The following is an 18,518-nucleotide window of genomic DNA, read 5'->3' as shown; positions in this document are numbered from 1 at the left end:
AAAAAAAAAAAAAAAAAAAAAATTCACCTGCCCCTGCCTCCTGAGCACTAGGATTAAAGGCTTGCAGAACCACACCTGGGCTCTATTTTCTTGGTCCCTTTCTTAGTTCCCATAGTGCTTTGTGTTTTACACACACCTACAAGCATATTGTTTATCACATTGATTTATAGATTTTATCTGCCACCTCCTCAAACGGGATAAAATGGTTTTACTCCCATCCAGGGATCGCCAGAACCTGGCTCACATCAGGATTTAACGAATGCTTGAAGTCTATTAATTCCCCAACACTGTCTAAAACCTCTCACCTAGAGAGAGATTCGGTTTACCATGTAGAGCAGACACTTGTGCCCCAAAGGCCTACAGAGGTGGAAAGAGTGGTGACTGGGATGAGGCACATGGGGACGATGGCCAAACAAAAAGGATACAGAGGAGGCTCTGGGTGCTATTGAACATGGAGACTCCTGAGAGGAAGCCAGCCAGCTCCACTGCAAAGAGGCCCAGGGTGAGACAGAGCGCGGCTACCAGCCTGCAGAGAGAAAGGGGCTTGGACCAAGGTTTCTGGATTCTGTTGAAGACCCCTGCACTCTCACCCCGCCCCAAGAGCTCACTGGTTGTCCTGCTTCTCGTATTCCTCGGGGGTGAATTTGAGAGGCAGGCAAGCCTGGATGTTGCTTTCCTGGCGAGCCGGGCAGAAAGAAAGAAAGAAATGTCAAAAGAGGGATGGGGCTGCGGGGACAGGTTGGGGAGGGGCCGGGGAACGGGAGCAACGAACCGACCCTGTGTGAGTGGACTGAGCTGAAATGGGTCCACTCCAAGATGAGAATGGGAGGGCCGGGAGGGCACGCGCACGCGCACACGCGCCCTGTCCGCTTCTTACCCGGGACCAGAACAACGTGATGACAACCACCAGATGAGCCAAGAGCGTCAGGAACCGAGAGGGCACGAGCCCGGAGATCCGACCCATGGCCTCGGGGGCCTCGAGTGGAGGCCGTGGGTTTTGAGGATGGAAGTCTGGGGTGGGTCACTCATCAAGTCTCCCAGAGCAAGCAGGCCAGACCTCTCTACTTAGGTCTCCTTCCCGCGCGCTCCGGCGCCGCCCGGCTGCCATGGTAACTGCGTCCGCAAGCGCCACGCTGCTGCTTTCGCAAGTCTCGCGATAGTGCTGCTCCCTCTACCGACGTCTAAAGGCCCGGTACGTGAGCCGTTAATGGACCCAAGAGAATGCAGCCAGAACCACTAAATCCTCTCTTCTCCTGTGCTTCCCACTCACTGCCTTGAGCGCTAGGAGTCGAGGGGACGAACGAGGAGAGGCTGACGCGCCGAGCTTGTCCCAGGGTCGCGCCAAGTCCCCTAGCCCCTGGTTGTCAGAGGACTCCCCCTTCCGCCCTAGAGCAAAACTTTGCCGAAGAATGACTCTAATTTCTCCCTAAATAACTTGTCTCCGTGTCATGAGAGATTTGCCGATTGCAGAAATGAGCAGCCTTGGGATGGTTAGAATTGGATGTGGGTGAGGTGACTGCCTCGGGAACGGAGGGGATCTGAAAGGGTGAAGAATGGAGCGGGGGACTGGAACTGCTTGTGTGCTCCTGGGAGGCTTAGCCTAGGCTGGGACGCTGACCCACCACCGATTTCACGCTCGCTCTGAGTTGTTAGGCCCCGGACATTGCTCAGCTACAGACCAAGAACCTCTTCTTAGGGTGATGTGACCGATTTAGGGCTTCGGATGAAATCCCTGCAGATCGGAGAATCGGAAAGTTCTCAGCACTTTCCAGTTCACAATCAAGTCCCATGTCAATGGACCTCCCATCCCACTTGCACTCTCTGGTCCCTCCATTCCTTTTTCTTTGTGCCTCTAAATCAGCCCAAAAGACAAGGCTCAGGCTCAGAGGGATTTTATCTATTCAACAAATATTTGATGTCTCCCAGATGCTAGGCACGGTGCTTTCATCTGAGAGTACCTCGATAAAGTCCCTCCAGGTTATATTCTAGGTGGGGAGATTGATAACAGCCAAAACAAGAACAAAACCCAGCAAGGTAATGCGTGCTATATATATATTTTTTTTAATTAAAAGATAACACTAGAATAATATCAAAGGGAAGCTTTGAAAATAGATACTTCTTAAATTTTGGTTTCAAGGAATTGGCAGAGAGAGAGAGGAAGGAGGAGGAAGAAAAGAACAAGAGGAAGAAGAAGAAGAAGAAGAAATGCTTCTGTCTCCCTAAAGTAATACATGGGGTTCCCTTTCCTAAGCCAGTGAGTGAATTTAGAACTCAAAGTCAACATATTTTAGTTAAAGGTCATGAAAGACAAACTGGAGGTCTTCTGAATGAACGGGGCTGGGGGTGGGGGAATCTAACTGAACCTGAGATCCCAAACCAGGCAAAAGAACTGCCCCCCGCCCCCATTTTATTATAAAAGACTGAGGTGAGATGCTTGACAAGTTTTGTATAGGGTTTGTAACTTAAACGACAGCATTGTAATCATGTAATTTCCTGATTTTTTTTTTTTCAGTATTGGAGATAAGCTCCAGGCCTCTTACATATAGGTAGGTAAGCACCCTCCACTGAGCCATCCTCCCATCTTCCCTTCTGAGACCTATAGTATTATCAACGCATAGAATGGCATTCTAAAAAACATAAAGAATAATCTATAGCATTGAATGTCCTTATATATTCAGCTCCTACTTATTGACACTTGTGCCTGTGGGCTGCACTGGGGATCAAACACAGGGCATGGACCACACTAAACGACTGCTTTACTACTGAGCTCCACTCAAGCTCCTATATGGTGAAACTTTATAACTTTTTCATATAAAATTGAGTCTTAAGCTGGATAGGGGGGAAACACCTATAGTCCCAGCATTTGGGAGGTGGGGGAAAGAGGGTTAGAAATTCAAGGTCGTGCTAGGTTATATAGTCAGTTCAATAAAAGGAAAAAACTAAAATGTCTCTACAAAAAAAAAAAAATGTAGAAATGGCTTAGTGATTAATCCCTGCACCAGGTGTTAATCCTAGCACTCAGGAGGCAGAGGCAGACAGATCTCTGTGAGTTCAAGGCCAGCCTGGTCTACAAAGCAGGACAGCCAAGGCTACACAGAAACCCTCTGCTGAAACAAAGAGCACAGAATACTCTAGTTAAATTCAGTTCCCAGCACCCATATGGTGCTGCTTACAACTTCTTGTAACTCCAGATCCAGTGCCCTCTTCTGGAAACTACACACTTACACATACATACACACACACACTAACACATACACTCATACTCACACTCAACACACCATACACAATCACACTCAACACACACAAACACACACACAAGGACTCACACTCAATGCACATACTTATACACAATATTTAAAATAAATCTCCAGGTATGGTGGCACACAGCTTCAGTCCTAGCACTCAGGAGACAGAGGCGGACAGGTCTGTAGGGCACACAGTGAAATCCTGTCTCAAAAAAGTCTTTAAAAAATAAGACTGTTAATTATTTTAATTAAGGTACCTCAAGACAGCCATTTTTGTTTGGGGGTTTTTTGTTTTGTTTTTTTGTTTTGTTTTTGAAACAGGGTCTCACTATGTACCGCCAGCTTTCCTAGAATTCACATTTGTAGATCAGGCTGGCCCTCCAACTCACAGAGACCCTCCTGCCTCTGTTTTCAGAGTGCTGGGGTCAAAGTGTTCATAACTACATTTATTTACTACTACTACTTCTTCTTCTTCTTCTTCTTCTTCTTCTTCTTCTTCTTCTTCTTCTCTTTTTCTTCTCCTCCTCCTCTTTCTTCTCCTTTTCCTCCTCCTCCTCCTCCTCCTTCTCCTTCTTCTTCTTTGTTTTCTAATGAGAGGTGAGTTTTTTGTATTCTCCATCACAGAAGTTAGGATGCTGTAAAATGTGCCAACTCACTTAGGGCACAGACAAGATGAAAGCACTGAACAGTGTCTCTTCCCTGCCTGTGATTTTCGAGCCTGTGCTGGGTGAGGGTGTAGCTGGCGACTATCTCCAGGCAGAAGAGGCTGTATCATAAACTAAGGGTGAGGAAAGGCTAGGACATGCGTTGGAGGATTTCCAAAGATCCAAAGGCAGGAGTCAGCCCTGCGGAGATCTGTGGAAACAGCGTTCCAGACGAGGGAGGAGCCAGGGCTAGATAAGCCGTGTGTGTTTGCCAGGGACGCTGAAGCTTAAGGAAGCAGGAGGAGAGATCAGACCGATGTTGGAGAAGTGGATGAGAGCTTAGCTTTCTCAGCTTCTACAGACATGACCAGAGGCATAGTCAGGTTTGTGTTCTCTGCAACATGGAAAACATTTTAAGTAGAAGATGAATGAGGAGGATGTGAAAGAAACATGCGATAGATTGGGGCTTGAGTCAGGATGGAATCGAGCAGGTGGATTGGAGTAAGACAATTAAGAGATCAAGAAATACTGAATTTTTTTTTTTTTTAAAGACAGGGTCTCACACTATAGCTCTGTTTAGCCTGAAGTTCACTGTGTGCTGTAGAATGGCCTACTCTTGGTAGTTTTCCTGTCTCAGCCTCTCAAGTTCTGGGATCTCTGGAATGTGCCCTGACGCCTCTCTATGAGAGATATTTAGAGGAAAAAGGTCTGGGCCTGGCTGTGGGATCCAGGTTCTAGCGTCTGGATGTTTGGGTTTTTCTGATTATAGTAGGCTTCCAGCCTAAGGGGCCTACTCGATGGTAGAAACTAGGTAGTCACACTTCATGTTATACGGTAATGAGACGAAGTGAGCTTTGTACAACTGTCCTGACTTTTTCCACGACCTTGGTTCTCAGAAGCCTGTCCTAGAAAAGCTGTTTCTGAGTTTCAGTGCCACTCTGTGGCCGTAGCTGGTACTACAGGAGACCGGTGTTCTTCAATCTGCTTCTCCCTTCAGGATTTCTCTCCTAGAAAGAAGAGAGGGAGGGAGGGAGAGAGATGAGTATTTAGGATTATAAAAACAGAAATTAAGAAAAGTGACCCCAAATATTATCTGAGAGTTCAAATTGCCTCTGTTAGGAGGGAACAAAAGAGCCTACATCACTGAATGTGCGGCACTGCCAGGGCCTGGGGAATTGTTTCCTTCTCAGACAGTTGCTTGTGGCGTTTGGGTACAGGCATTCCATTCAACGCATGCTGGCGGTGTGTTGGCGACACATGTCGGTCCTGCCCTTCCCGCCGATCGGTGCTTTCCCCTGTACGTGGGAGTCTGCCTGCCGGGAGCATCCAGACCTCCTGGAACCCAGGGGTGGCATCTACCTGGTCAGAACCTTCCTGTGCCGTGCTTGTGTGTGTGTGTGTGTGATCTAGGTTGTCGTCATGCTTTTGCCTGCTTGTCCTCTATTGCTCCAGTGGCAGTGACCCACAGCAGACGCTGCTGTACCTCCTCTTCTTCCTCCAGGCTCCGCGGTGTCGTGGAGCACCCACATGATAGGCAGAGCTGGCTGTTCACGTGGGACTGCCCACAGAGCTCAGGCCTGAGCTGCCAGCCCATCGCGGAGCTGCCTGCAAACTGGCACGTGGTCTGAGTCAAGTGCGTGCTTCCCGGCTGCCATCGTAATTCTTTCAATTTCATCTTTTAATGATATTAAACATGTACATGATTTACAAAGTTTACAAGACTGCGCTGCCTAGAGATCTCTGTGCCCCTCTTTTATTGCACATGAATCATTTTATTACTTTTTGACTTACTCCTCCATCAAAAACAAGCAACCTGGCCTGAAGCTTAAAGTATAGCCAAGGCTAGCCCTGAAGTAATCTTGACCATAGTACTGGTATACCGCAATCAACACCACCACCACCACCATCAATCAGCAGCACCACCACCGCCGCCGCCACTACCACCGGAGTTTGGGTATTTTTAGGTTCTGGTTTTGTTTTTTCCAGACACCATCTCACTAAGTAACCCAGGCTGTCCTTGAATTTGAGATTATTCTTCCTCACCTTCCCCTAGTGCAGGCATTACAAACCTTGCCACCACACCCAGGACTATTCTTCACTCACTATTATTGTAATGGAAAATAAAAGGTTGTTTTTGTGCTATTTTAAGGCAGGGTTTTACAATATGGCCCTTGGCAGGGACAAGCCTGGAAAAAATATATATATACATACACACACACATACATACACATACACGCACACATACATATACATATATATCTCAGGCTGGCCTCCAGCTCACAGTATTCCTGCATCTGTCTCCTGTGTGCTGGGATTAAGAGCATGGACCGGCAGGCAGATTTCTGAGTTCGAGGCCAACCTGGTCTACAGAGTGAGTTCCAGGACAGTCAGGGCTATACAGAGAAACCCTGTCTTGAAAAAAACAAAATAAAAAATAAAGAGCATGGACCAAGGGTTGTTTCTTCCAAAACAAACCCAATTTTTCAGTGATATCTAAGCGATCCTTTTTTATGGGACAAAAGTGTTAGTAGTCCTATGGTTTCCATTAGGGAAAAGAGCTGTGCTGCTTCCCAAGAAAATATTTTATTATCTCTAGATATTTTTTTGAGACAAATCCTTAGTCTGTGAACTCCCCATTCTGCCTCCACTTCTCAAATACACTGGTGCAGGCATAAGCTACTACACTCAGTGTTCTCCCTCCCTCCCTCCCTCCCCTGCTCCCTCCCCATTTGACAGAGGACATCCTATAGTCCAGGCTGGTCTCAGACAACTAAAATGTAGCATTTCTAGCAGGGCCTGATGGCCCAGGCCTAGAATCCCAGCTCCAAGGGTAGAGTGCAAGAGAATGCAAATCCAAGGCCTGCTTGGACTGCAGAACAGATTCAACGCTAGCCAGGGCGATTTAACAAGAAACGCTCTCAGCCTGACGGCTCCTGAACCTTACTCACAGTTTCGGACCCAGATGCTCCTCTCCCCTTGATCAGTCATTTCTTCTTCCCGGGCCCTCTGCATGCGCCACGTCAGGCCAAACTGAAAAGGGGGACTCATTCTTGACTCTTTCTTCTCCCTCCCGTTTCTTTCCCAGCTCCCCAGTCCCGTCCGTTCCAGGGACAGGGTGGGGAGGCCATGGAGCAAGAGGTGTAAAGCTGATCGCTCTGAACAGTTCAGTCTGTGGGTCTTCCTTCAAGAGGAGAAGCTCCATTCTTTGGGTTTCCAGAGAAACCCAAAATCACTGTGGACAAGTGGGTGGGTGGGGTGGCTCCCTGCAATAGTCATGAGGTGCCCTGTCTACAGCGGTGGCCGGCCGGCCTCGTGGCGCAACGGTAGCGCGTCTGACTCCAGATCAGAAGGTTGCGTGTTCAAATCACGTCGGGGTCAGCTCCTTTTTTTCTTACGTTTCTTTAGCTTCCTTTATTTTTGCCCCAATGATCAAAGAAGAAACAGCTCTTAAAAAAACAAGAATGGGAAAGCTCAGGAGGCAAATCCTGGTCAGTATGCCTCCTGGTCAGTATGTCTCGCGAGTATTTTCTTGCGGATAGTCAAGGTAATTCTGGGCAGAGAGCAGGACTCTCAAGACCAGCCAACCGCAATTGGAGCATTCAGTGTTCTCAGCTGCCGAGAGGTAGACCCACTATTGTTCTGCTAGTTCGTTCTGCAGTTATGAATAGAATTGTTTACAAATGCAAGGCCTACCCGTCAGGAGTGAGAGTTGAGGTCTCAGAGAAGCCAAACTGTATTTGTGCTGTGTAGACGAGGTGGCCGAGTGGTTAAGGCGATGGACTGCTAATCCATTGTGCTCTGCACGCGTGGGTTCGAATCCCATCCTCGTCGTCTGTAGCTTCTAAGGTCTACATTCAGTTTTGTACCTTAGAAACAAGGGTTTAAAATGTCATCATTGTAATTTCACGTTCCAAGTCAGATAACCCTATAATTTCTCCCACCCTGTTCTTCGCTTGTTCGTTAGTCTTTTTCCAGCACTGTCGAAAATTATTCCCCGGCTTCTTCATGTGCCCTGGAATTGACCTGGCCAAGTAGTGAAGGCGTCACAACATCACGTAGGCGCCGTGGCTTAGTTGGTTAAAGCGCCTGTCTAGTAAACAGGAGATCCTGGGTTCGAATCCCAGCGGTGCCTTTGTTGTTTCTTATTTTGGGGAAAATAGAAAACCAGTTACTGCTCAGCCCCTGGAGTCTTGTGACCTCGTATTTGAGAGTGGTTACTAGAACATGTCCAGCCTTGAATATCATCATATTTACGCTCCGACCAGCAATCAAATGCCAAAGTCTCATCTTTTGGGCTTTATCAGAGTTTCTACTTGATTCCTTACTTGAGTACTTTATTTGACTAGTTTGGGTAATTTATTTTTCCGTTTTATAAAATGCATTTTCTAAGCAGAGTTGGTACAGCCATTTATTTACATTGCTTTAGAGCTCCCTTGTTTTCGTCTCTGGCCGGTTAGCTCAGTTGGTTAGAGCGTGGTGCTAATAACGCCAAGGTCGCGGGTTCGATCCCCGTACGGGCCAGTACCTTTACTTTTTTTAAACAAAAAGCATTTGTTCAATATTACTTTCTCCTTAGCTATTATGAGATAAAAATATGAAATTCTCCCAGTTTGGTTTTATTTCTAATGTTCACCTCTTAGTATATGTGCTGCCGAAGCGAGCACTAATGTTCACCTTAACAAGGCGGCTTTGCCAGCTTTAATCGTTTTCTTATTAGGAGACATTTAAGAAAACTTCATACAGCTGTCTTCCTAATACTGAAACAGTTCGAACTAAACAAATATACTGGAATGCTGCAAAAATGTGGGGATGTCTTGGAGTGTGGGATATTTTATGATTATAACATATAGTTCCTGAACGAACGTACTATGTAAATTGTATGAAGACAGCCTTTGCCATTGGGACACGATTGTCTTAAATCATTATACAGAACTCTGATCAGCACATGATAGAGCTGTCAAGAGTTTATATTTCTCTATATTTCCTCTATAACCAAGACAACCAATCTGCCCAGTGTCTATCTACCCATCGGGAGCAGAGAAGCCCTTTCCCCTCAAGACCTTGGTTGTGTTTCTGCTTTAGTGGCTCTTCGGGCCCTTTATGATCTCCCTCAGCTCTGACGCATCTCCTCCATCTAGCTTGAGACTTCCTCCCCCACACTCCCAGTTCCTACTCCCGGGAGCTCGGGGAGCCACAGGGGCCTTCATTCCCATTCCTTTGGCTTCTCAACCCCTTCGACCCCCCCCCACACACACACACACACAAACAGACTCAGCCTTAGCAGCAGCAGCACTTTAATTCCACAAAAACTCAGAAAGCCAAAATTAATTAGAATACTCCACAACAGGTGGGCTTCAAAACCAGTAACAATTCGACCTGAACCCTGAGAGCAGTGAGACACTCCCCCGCGCCCCCCACCGCTCTCCCTCCATCATGAAATGTGCTCCTCCACCCCGTGGCATTTTAGGGGACCAGAGGAAAGAAGCAGGAGGTTATGCAGATGTTGCGCCCTCGCCCTCGCATGGTGTGTGGGCAAGGACCGCTCAAGTTCCTAAAGCCCCTGGCACTTGAGGTGTGTGACCATTGGGATCCGGATAGTCGCAGCGGGGCTGAGGTCTCTCTGATCACACATTCCGTGTCTGCCCCACCCTCCAGCAGAGATCTAAGGGCCTGTATTCCCATGGACGGCGTTCTAGCTTAGGGAGAAGGGTCAGGAAGAACAGGGTAGCTATAGATGGCCAACTGAATAAAAGCAGAGCTACATCCCTTCCCACCAGGAGAATCCTCACAACTAGCCCATTCACACTCCGCAGGCTTAGAATGGGCACAGGCCTCCTAAACGCTTGTGGAAGAACCTCTAACGCACAGGCATCCCCTCAGCAAGCAGTTTCCACCAGGGCTCTTTGAAGAGTCCTGAGGGTCCTATTGGACCCTGGTCTGGCCAGGTTACGCATGGTCTCTCCTCTATGCTCCTGGTCACTTGCATAGGGCCTCCAACACCTCCAGAGTGCGTCGGATATCTCGGACTTGGCGTGCCAGCCCCTGAACCGGTTGCAAAGCCCGTTCCAGCTCCTCGCAGCGCGCAAGTAAGGTGTACATGCCCTTGATGCTCATGTCCACGGCTTCACCTAAGGAGTCCACCGCGTCGCGGTAGGTCTGGATACAGCCCACGCTCAACGCTGTCAGCTCTTGCACCGCACCACCCAGCCCGCGAAGCAGACGGTCCACCCGGCCGCCCAGCTCGCGACTCAGCCGCTCCAGATCCCTCAGCACCTCCGGGTCGATGGGAGGGATGGTGGGGGTGGGTGCGGGCGTTAGGCAGGGCCGCACAGAGGCAGGGGGAACGGGTGGTGGGGCGCCACTCAGTCGGATCTTGAGTTGTAGGTTGTTGGCCACAAAGTGAGTAAGGTCGCCGTGGCGGCTCACCGTGCCCTCCAGCTCTAGGGGGCTGGAGATAGTGGCGCGACGTCCTCCGCCCGCGCCGGCCTCGCCACTGGATGAAGACCCCCCTCCACCGCACGCCCCACTCAGCCCGTCCAGGCTGCGGCTGTCCTGAAGGCGGCTGGGGAACGAGCGGCCAGCCCTACCCGCCGCCGCCTCTTCGTCGTCCTCGTCGTCGTCGTCGTCACCCTCTTGCTGCGGCAGCTCCACATTCATCTCGACGCCTCCGGGGCTCCCTCGACGGCAGACCCTCAGAGCGGAGGGCTGATCCTCGCTGGGCTCGGGCTCTGGGTACCAGGAGGACGGGGGCGGGGCGTGCTCGGAACCTGGCACCCCCCGGCGTCCCCGGGCCCCTGACGGCGTCGCCCGGGAGCTCGGCTTGTCCTCCCAAGTGTCCAGCTCCGGCCCATGGGCGATGCTGCCGCTCCAAGTCTTTGGGGACACTTGGGGATGACGGCTCGCGACCCCAACGCTCTCAGCCTCTTCCTCCCCGGACAGCGTCCGGACTGAGGGCGGCTTCGAGGGCGTTCGGGACGGCCTGCCGCTGAAAGTCGCGGCCTGGTGCTCAGCTCCGACCGAAAGCTCCGGCTCCGGCCCGAGCCGCCCCTGGGCGGCCTCCATACTGAGGGTGGGGGCCGGAACCGCGAGTCGTCCGCCGGGCTCCCCGGGCAGCGGCGGCGCCTTTAAGGGGCGTTGGCGGAGGCGCGCCGATTGGCAGCCGGATGATAATGGTCCGGACAGGAAGGGCTCTGTGATTGGTCGCCACCCCAGGAAGTTCCGGGAGGAGGGCTGTTATTGAACTGCAGAACACACGTGAAAGCCAGTCGGATGGCCGCTCTGGGGTGACAGCTGTGCGCGGGGCCCCGCCCCTTCGGAAAGTTGAGGGGGCGGGTCTTAAAAGACCCGAACCCGGGAGCGCCCGAGTCCCACCGGGGCGGAGCTTAGGCTCTACGTCCACGGTGGAGTCGTCCGGAACTACCGCCGAGCAGTCGCACTCCACCGGGGATCGTTCTTGGGAGCTCTGGGGGTTCTTGGATGCTCAGGGTTGGACCGAACCGAGCTAGAAAACCGAGAAAGAAAAACAGCAGCGCCAAGAGAGAGAAAGCCGGAATTCCCAGCGGAACGGGGCCGATTGGTTCCATCCTTGAAACATTGACAGACTGGTCGTTGAAGCGCCCAGAGCGACTCACTGTGCAGGGGAATTGCAGCTCGTGGACTTTCCTGTGCTTTTGTCACTCTTCGGCCTCCTGTCCCCTCTGCGTAGAGCATTTCTCTCATTGGAGGATAATATTGAGGGTTTTTTTTTTTTTGTTTTTTGTTTTTGTTTGTTTGTTTGTTTGTTGTCACAAGAGAAAATATTCCATAGGTGAAAGGATCAGACGTTTTGATAAGCACGCTCGGGAAAATAAAGGGCTGTGATTGAGAGTAAGAAGGACTAGTTAGATGAGGCCTCGGTCGGGAAAGGTCTCTGATGGGGACTATCAAGAGCATCAACTCAGCTTGCTGACAGAGGGAGGAATGGCTTACTGAAGCCTCAGAGGCAAAGAGGTTTGATATAAACAAGAAACGCTGAGGTACGGAGTGTGGGGGAAAGACAGAGAGAAGACACCAGGGCTAAAATAAATGAGAAGGGAGAGGATTAACAACATCCAGATCGAAGATTCAGGACCCCCGGGCCACATTTCCCAGGGCACTGTAGTTTCTGTAGCAGATGGAGAGTCTTTCCAAGAGCCGTGGGACAGGAATCAAATGGTAGAAAAGTCGTCAACTGCAACACAGCCAAAGCTCTGGGACCCTTCTAGTTAGCAAAACAATGTATTAATATTCTTCCTTGGTTTAGAATCTTTGTATACCCCCAGCTGTCCTGGAACTAGCTTTGTAGACCAGGCTGTCCTTGAACTCACATCACAGAGATCCTTCTGCCTCTGCCTCTGTCTCCCAAGTTCTGGCTTGGGGTTAAAGGCAGAAGAACACCATGCCCTACTTGTTCCTGTTTTTGAAACTGAATCCTGTGTGGAAAGTGTGTACAATCACTGTGGCTAGTAATTGCAGAATCTTCCTGGTTTTTTGCAGTCCCCTTCACCCTGTCTTTATTCTTTTTTAATTTTTGTTTTGTTTTGTTTTGTTTGTTTGTTTTTCGAGACAGGGTTTCTCTGTGTAGCCCTGGCTGTCCTTGAACTCACTTTGTAGACCAGGGTGGCTTCGAACTCAGAAATTCACCTGCCTCTGCCTCCCAAGTGCTGGAATTAAAGGTGTGTGCCACCGTGCCCAGCCCTGTCTTTATTCTTGTGTTTCTTGCTCATTTCTTGAGCTCTTTTTCCTTCAAAAGAAGCCATTTTTGGCAAGTCTTTTGTCTTCTACTACTATGACTACTACTACTATAATTACTTTCTCCTCCTCTTCTTCATGCCAAAGGTGTGCAAAATAAGATGACATTCAGTGTGACAGTGGAGGTTTTAGTTGGTGTCATAAGGTTTAGTTGGGACATTGCCTTCCCTACTATTTGGTGACTCCATTTAGATTCCTTTTGTAATGTACATGTCTTAGGGAGCCTCTACAGTAGGTTTCCATATGGTTTTAAATGTCCTTTAGTGTTAGCTGTCCCTCCCTATGTTTCCTCCTTTACCTTCCTTCCTTCCTTGACCCATTTAATCCTCCTAGTTTCCCCTTTGGCTCTCCATAACAGTATATTCTATTTCCCTGTCTAAGTACCTGTCTTAGTTTGGGTTTCAATTGCTATAAAAGAGACACCATGACCACAGCAACTTCTTTTTTGTTTAATTCTCTATTCTCCTGACTTCTCAGTCCCAACCAACCCTCCTTATACTTTCAAACACAAGCTGCTTTAAAAAAAAAAAAGACTTAATTTATATATATGATTACACTGTAGCTGCCCACCAGATGATCCCATTACAGATGGTTGTGAGCCACCATGTGGTTGATGGGATTTGAACTCAGGACCTCTGGAAGAGCAGCCAGTGTTCTTAATGGCTGAGCCTTCTCTCCAGCCCCCCAACCCCCCAGGGCAACTCTCACAAAATATTTAATTGGAACTGGCTTAGAGTTTCAGAGGTTTAGTCCATTATCATCATATCAAAAAGCATGGTGGCATCAAGGCAGACATAGTGCTGCACAGGTAGGTGAGAATTCTACATCTTGATCCACAGGCATCAGGAGAGACAGTGACACACCAGTGACACACCTCCTCCTACAAAGCCACAGCTACTCTAACAAGACCATTCCTCCGCATAGTGCCACTCCCTATGGGCCTAGGGGTGCCATTCTTATTCAAACTACCACAATACCTAGCCTCTGCTTATTAAGACTGTAGTACACATAAGTTAGCTTAAAAGCTAACATTGACAAATAAAACCCACGCTCTTTGTCTTTTGGGGCTTGGGTACCTCATACAGGATGATTTTTTTTTTCCTAGCTGTATCTATTCACCTGCCATGTCAAGATCTCTTCTTTCTAAATAGTTGGATCATATTGCCTTGCGTAAATGGACCACATTTTCAGTATCCATTCATCAGTCGGTGGCTAACTAGGCTATTTTCAATTCTGTTAATAAATGAAAATGGATGAGCAAGTATCTCAGAGGCAGGCAATGGTGATGCGTGCCTTTAATCCCAGCACTTGGGAGGCAGAGGCAGGAAGATTTCTGAGTTCAAGGCCAGCCTGGTCTACAGAGTGAGTTCCAGGACAGCCAGGGCTATACAGAGAAACCCTGCCTCGAAAAATCAACAACTAAAAAAGTATCTCTGTTGTAAGATTTAGAGCTCTTTGGGTATGCACCCAAAGAGCAATATAGGTGGATCTTGAAGTACCTCGATTTCCAGCTTCCTGAGAAAGGGTCAAACTGATTTGCCCTGGTGCTACCTGAACCACTATCACGGTGTTATACATCTTAGAGAATCTTCTATCCTACTCTCCCCGTCCCCTTTAGCAATTCCCAAACACAACTCAAATCCCTTAAACAACTCCCTTTCTATGCTCACTTTCCCATTGTTGAGTTTCTTTCCCCTTCTTCTAAGCAGTATAGCCAGGCCTTGTGACCCATGTCCATAGAGTCTAAGTTGGCCTTCACTCAAGATCTTTCTGCTTCAACCTCCCTAGTACTAGGATTTACCCTCAAGATATAGCTGATTATCATTATCTTTAATCCTTTTTTATGTGTATGGGAAATCAGATCTCATGGAGGAGTTACAGTTGGTTGTGAACTGCCTATCAAGGGTTCTTAACTGCTGAACCGTCTATCCAGCCCCTTGTGCTTTGTTCTTATACACTCCACACCCCCTTCCTGTCCCCCTCCTCCCACAGAAAGCTCTCCCTTCTGCTTTCAAGGCGTATGCATTCCACACCCTTTCCTTCCTCTTTAGATCCTTTCTTCCCATTCCAATTCTATTTCACATTCTACACACACACACACACACGGACACACACACGGACACACACACGGACACACACAGACAGGCAGACACTAGCTGTGTATGTGGAAGTCAGAAGATAAAAAGGTCTTAACAAGGAGTTCATTCCCTCCTTCCACTCACTATACAAATCCCAGCTTCATCTCAGCAATGGACCTCAGGGGTCAGTCACTTGGTGTTAAGCACCTCTACCTGCTGATCCAACTCACAGTCCTCAAAGCTCGCTCTTTCTTTCTTTCTTTCTTTCTTTCTTTCTTTCTTTCTTTCTTTCTTTCTTTCTCTCTTTTCTTTTCTTTTCTTTTCTTTTCTTTTCTTTTCTTTTCTTTTCTTTTCTTTTCTTTTTTTGGAGAGGAGACAGAGTTTCTCTGTGTAACTTGGGTTGTCCTGGAACTCCCTCCATAGAACAGACTGGGTAGACCAGGCTGGTCTTAAACTCAGAGATCCACCGGCCTCTGCCTCCTAGGTACTGGGACTAAAGGCATGCACCACCACTGCTTGGTTTACTATGCTGCTTTTTATAATCTTGATTCCACTCTGTGGCCAAGGCTGGCTTGGATCTCAATATCTACACCAGGCTGGCTTTGAACTCGTGACAATCCTGTTGCTTCTATTTCTCAAAGGCTGAGATTAAAGGCATGGACCACTGTCCTGGGCTTGATATGACCAAGACTTTTTAATTTTTAAAAGTGTGTGAGTTGTTTGCCTGTATGTATGTTTGTGCCTGGTGCTCTCGGAGGCCAGAATACCATGGAGCTAAACTTACAGATAAGTCTTTGAACATAGAGCAGCCATGGCTCTAGCCCCTTAACATTTTATTTTAAGTAGGTTTTTTTTGTTTGTTTGTTTGGTTGGTTTTTCGAGACAGGGTTTCTCTGTGTAGCCCTGGCTGTCCTGGAACTCACTTTGTAGACCAGGATGGCCTTAAACTCAGAAATCCGCCTGCCTCTGCCTCCCGAGTGCTGGGATTAAAGGCGTGCGCCACCACGCCCAGTTTATTTTAGTTTTTTGGGACAGATTCTTACTATGTAGTTAGTCTTGGCTTGTCTGGAACTCATTATATAGACCAGGCTAGCCTCCAACTGAGACCTGCCTGCTTCTTTCTCCTAAGCACAAGGATTAAAAGTCTGTTTCACACTGACTGGCCATATTTGACTCTTTTTTTTTTTTTTTTTTTTTGGTTTTTCGAGACAGGGTTTCTCTGTGTAGTCCTGGCTGTCCTGGAACTCACTCTGTAGACCAGGCTGGCCTCGAACTCAGAAATCTTCCTGCCTCTGCCTCCCAAGTGCTGGGATTAAAGGCGTGCGCCCCCCCCCCCGGCTTTTTTTTTTTTTTTTTTTTTTAATAAAAAACCTTTTCTTTAGTTGAGAGATTATTTTCTCACTCAATATATCTTATTTATAGTCCCATCCCCCACCCCACCTCCACCCACTACTCCTTCCAGGTTGTCCCCAACTCTCTTCACCTCTGGATCCACTCCATTTCTGTCTCTCATTAGAAAAGAGCAGGTATTTCCAAGAAATACCATCCAAACATGACAAAATAAAATATATTGAGATGAAGCAAAAACATTCAAATCAAAGTTGGATGTGGCAACCCAACAGGAGGAAAGGAGTCCCAAGAGCTGGCAAAAAGCTTTGCTTGCTGCATCACTGGGTGATCCCTGGAGCTTGATCTGCAGACCCCGCTGTCCTCGAGCTTGGGGTGATTGTCCTGACTCAGCCTGCTGAGCACCAGGCACTGGCATGCCAAACTAACTTGATGTTTGGCTTCAAAACTCCCCAAGACAAGGTTTCTCTGTGTGCCCCTGGCTGTCCTGGAACTCAAAGAGATCCACCTGCCTCTACCTCCCGAGTGCTGGAATTAAAAGTGTGCATTGCCACCACCTTGCTGGCTTTCTTCACAATGCTGACAAACTGTACTAACAATTTTTTACAGTATTTGTTTTAACTTCCAGTGCTGTGAAGAGAGACCATGATCAAGGAAACTTTTTCTACATCTTGTTACAAAGGCAGACAGAAGACTGACTCCCACGTGGCTAGGAGGAGGGTCTCAAAGCCTAACCCCGCAGTGACACACTTCCTTCAAGGCCACACCTCCTAATAGTGCCACTCCCCGGGGCCAAGCATATTCAAAGCATAGACTTGTTCAAACACATGAGTCTATGGGGGCCATACTTAGGTATAGCATAATGCAAAATACATTTAATCCAACTTCAAAAGTCCCATAGTCTAGAATAGTCTCGACAATGTTAAAAGTCCAAAGTTCAAAGTCTCTTCTGAGATTCATGTAATCTCTTAAATGTAATCCCTTAAGAAATCAAAATCAAAAAGCAGATCACAGACTTCCAACATCAGAGGATATACATTACCAATCCTAAATGTTATGGTGAGGAGACACTGGAACCAAAACAGACAGAAAACCACCTGGGCAAACTCCAAACTCCATGGCTCCGGGTTCCATGTCAAAGGGGTTTCCGTCTCCTTTCATCCTTGTTGACTGCTGTTGGCAGAGCTGGCGTTCGGCAGCAACAAACTTCATTCTCTTAAGCTGGTTCCACTCCATTAGCAGCTTCTCTCGGCAGATATCCCGTGGCTCTGACATCTCGAACATCTTGGCATATCCAAGGCAACTTCAACTTTTCAGCGTCTTCTTCGAGTGTCTGGGATTCACACATGATCTTCTGGGCATCTCCAAAGGGCTTGGGGCACTTCTCCAGCTCTGCCCTCTGTAGCACTCAAGGCTCTAGTTGACTCCACTCTACTGCTGCAGCTGTTCTTGATTGTCATCCACGGTACTGGCCTCTCCAATATGCTGGGGTCTTCCACTGCAACCAGGTTTTACAAATGACCTCTCATAGGTTCCCTTAATGGTGCCAACCTCTTTGCATGGCCCCTTTAGTCCTGGGCCATCAACTGCAATTGAGCCTGCACCTCCACTAACGGCCTTCCATGGTCTCTCACAGTGCCAAGCCTCAGCTGCTCTTCACAACCTCTTCATACCTTCAAAACCAGTACCACCTGGATGACTCTTACACATTACCAAGTCTAGCTGCAGTGTTGTGCTCTCAGAAAACACTTCTCAGATTACACCTTAGTGATGCCAGTGTCTTAGTTCCATCAACTGTCAACTGTCCCAGTAGTCCCTTCAATTCTTGACTCTAAAGCCAGAGCCACATGGCCAAAGCTGCTGAGTTCTGCTTTTTGCTGGAGCTGGAAACCCCCCACCCCCCCATTGCATTATCACCAGCTTTCTGTTTTCCACCTCCTTCACGGCCTAAGCTTGGCTGTCCTGGAACTTCTCTATAGATTGTCCTTGAACTAAGATCTGCATGGCTCTGTCGCCTGAATGTTGTGATCAAGTTGTGTACCACCACACCTGGATTTAGGCTTTAGTTCACCTAGAACTTGCCTATCTCCTGGGATTAAAACTGTGGACTACCATGTCTGGGCCAAAGCTTTTCATGGCCACTGTTCCACAAGATCTGTATTAAAAGCCTATGTCCGGGGCTGGTGAGATGGCTCAGTGGTTAAGAGCACCGACTGCTCTTCCAAAGGTCCCGAGTTCAAATCCTAGCAACCACATGGTGGCTCACAACCATCCGTAACGAAATCTGATGCCCTCTTCTGGAGTGTCTGAAGACAGCTACAGTGTACTTACATATAATAAATAAATCTTTTTTTTAAAAAAAACTTAGTCTTTGATGAAAATGTTTATCTCCTCTGGAGGGGTATATTTTAGGATTTAACTTAGAGCCTTGGGCA

At 48.1% G+C, this 18,518-nt stretch overlaps 2 protein-coding genes and 4 non-coding genes across 7 annotated transcripts in view; 4 read left to right on the top strand and 2 right to left on the bottom strand.

The window, feature by feature from the left end:
• Positions 1 to 1,107, bottom strand: part of Tmem107 (transmembrane protein 107) — a 2,993-nt gene extending 1,886 nt beyond the window's left edge. Inside the window, exons 1-3 of one of the 2 annotated variants that reach the window (XM_021177453.2) lie at positions 878 to 1,107; positions 609 to 676; positions 426 to 526 (exon numbers count right to left, since the gene is read on the bottom strand). In XM_021177453.2, coding sequence (XP_021033112.1) covers positions 426 to 526; positions 609 to 676; positions 878 to 964 — 256 coding nt within the window. In that variant the 5' untranslated portion in view covers positions 965 to 1,107. The remainder of the gene's footprint in view (positions 1 to 425; positions 527 to 608; positions 677 to 877) is intronic. The other variant, XM_021177454.2, reaches the window with a different exon arrangement.
• A 6,088-nt stretch (positions 1,108 to 7,195) lies between these two features.
• Trnaw-cca lies at positions 7,196 to 7,267 on the top strand. The gene has a single exon. It is a non-coding gene; the product is annotated as a tRNA-Trp (tRNA).
• Positions 7,268 to 7,638: 371 nt separating this feature from the next.
• Positions 7,639 to 7,720, top strand: Trnas-gcu. Its single transcript has one exon. It is a non-coding gene; the product is annotated as a tRNA-Ser (tRNA).
• Positions 7,721 to 7,947: 227 nt separating this feature from the next.
• Trnat-agu lies at positions 7,948 to 8,021 on the top strand. The gene has a single exon. It is a non-coding gene; the product is annotated as a tRNA-Thr (tRNA).
• Positions 8,022 to 8,336: 315 nt separating this feature from the next.
• Trnai-aau lies at positions 8,337 to 8,410 on the top strand. Its single transcript has one exon. It is a non-coding gene; the product is annotated as a tRNA-Ile (tRNA).
• Positions 8,411 to 9,166: 756 nt separating this feature from the next.
• Positions 9,167 to 11,072, bottom strand: Borcs6 (BLOC-1 related complex subunit 6). Its single transcript, XM_021177342.2, has one exon. It carries the CDS (start codon positions 10,949 to 10,951, stop codon positions 9,866 to 9,868), a length of 1,086 nt encoding a protein of 361 aa, XP_021033001.1. The 5' UTR covers positions 10,952 to 11,072; the 3' UTR covers positions 9,167 to 9,865.
• Between the last annotated feature and the right edge of the window lie 7,446 nt (positions 11,073 to 18,518).

This window comes from Mus caroli, chromosome 11, assembly GCF_900094665.2.
Source record: "Mus caroli chromosome 11, CAROLI_EIJ_v1.1, whole genome shotgun sequence".
NCBI lineage: Eukaryota > Metazoa > Chordata > Mammalia > Rodentia > Muridae > Mus > Mus caroli.
The sequence above is the reverse complement of the archived record's forward strand: the minus strand, read 5'-3'. Positions and strand labels throughout refer to the sequence as shown.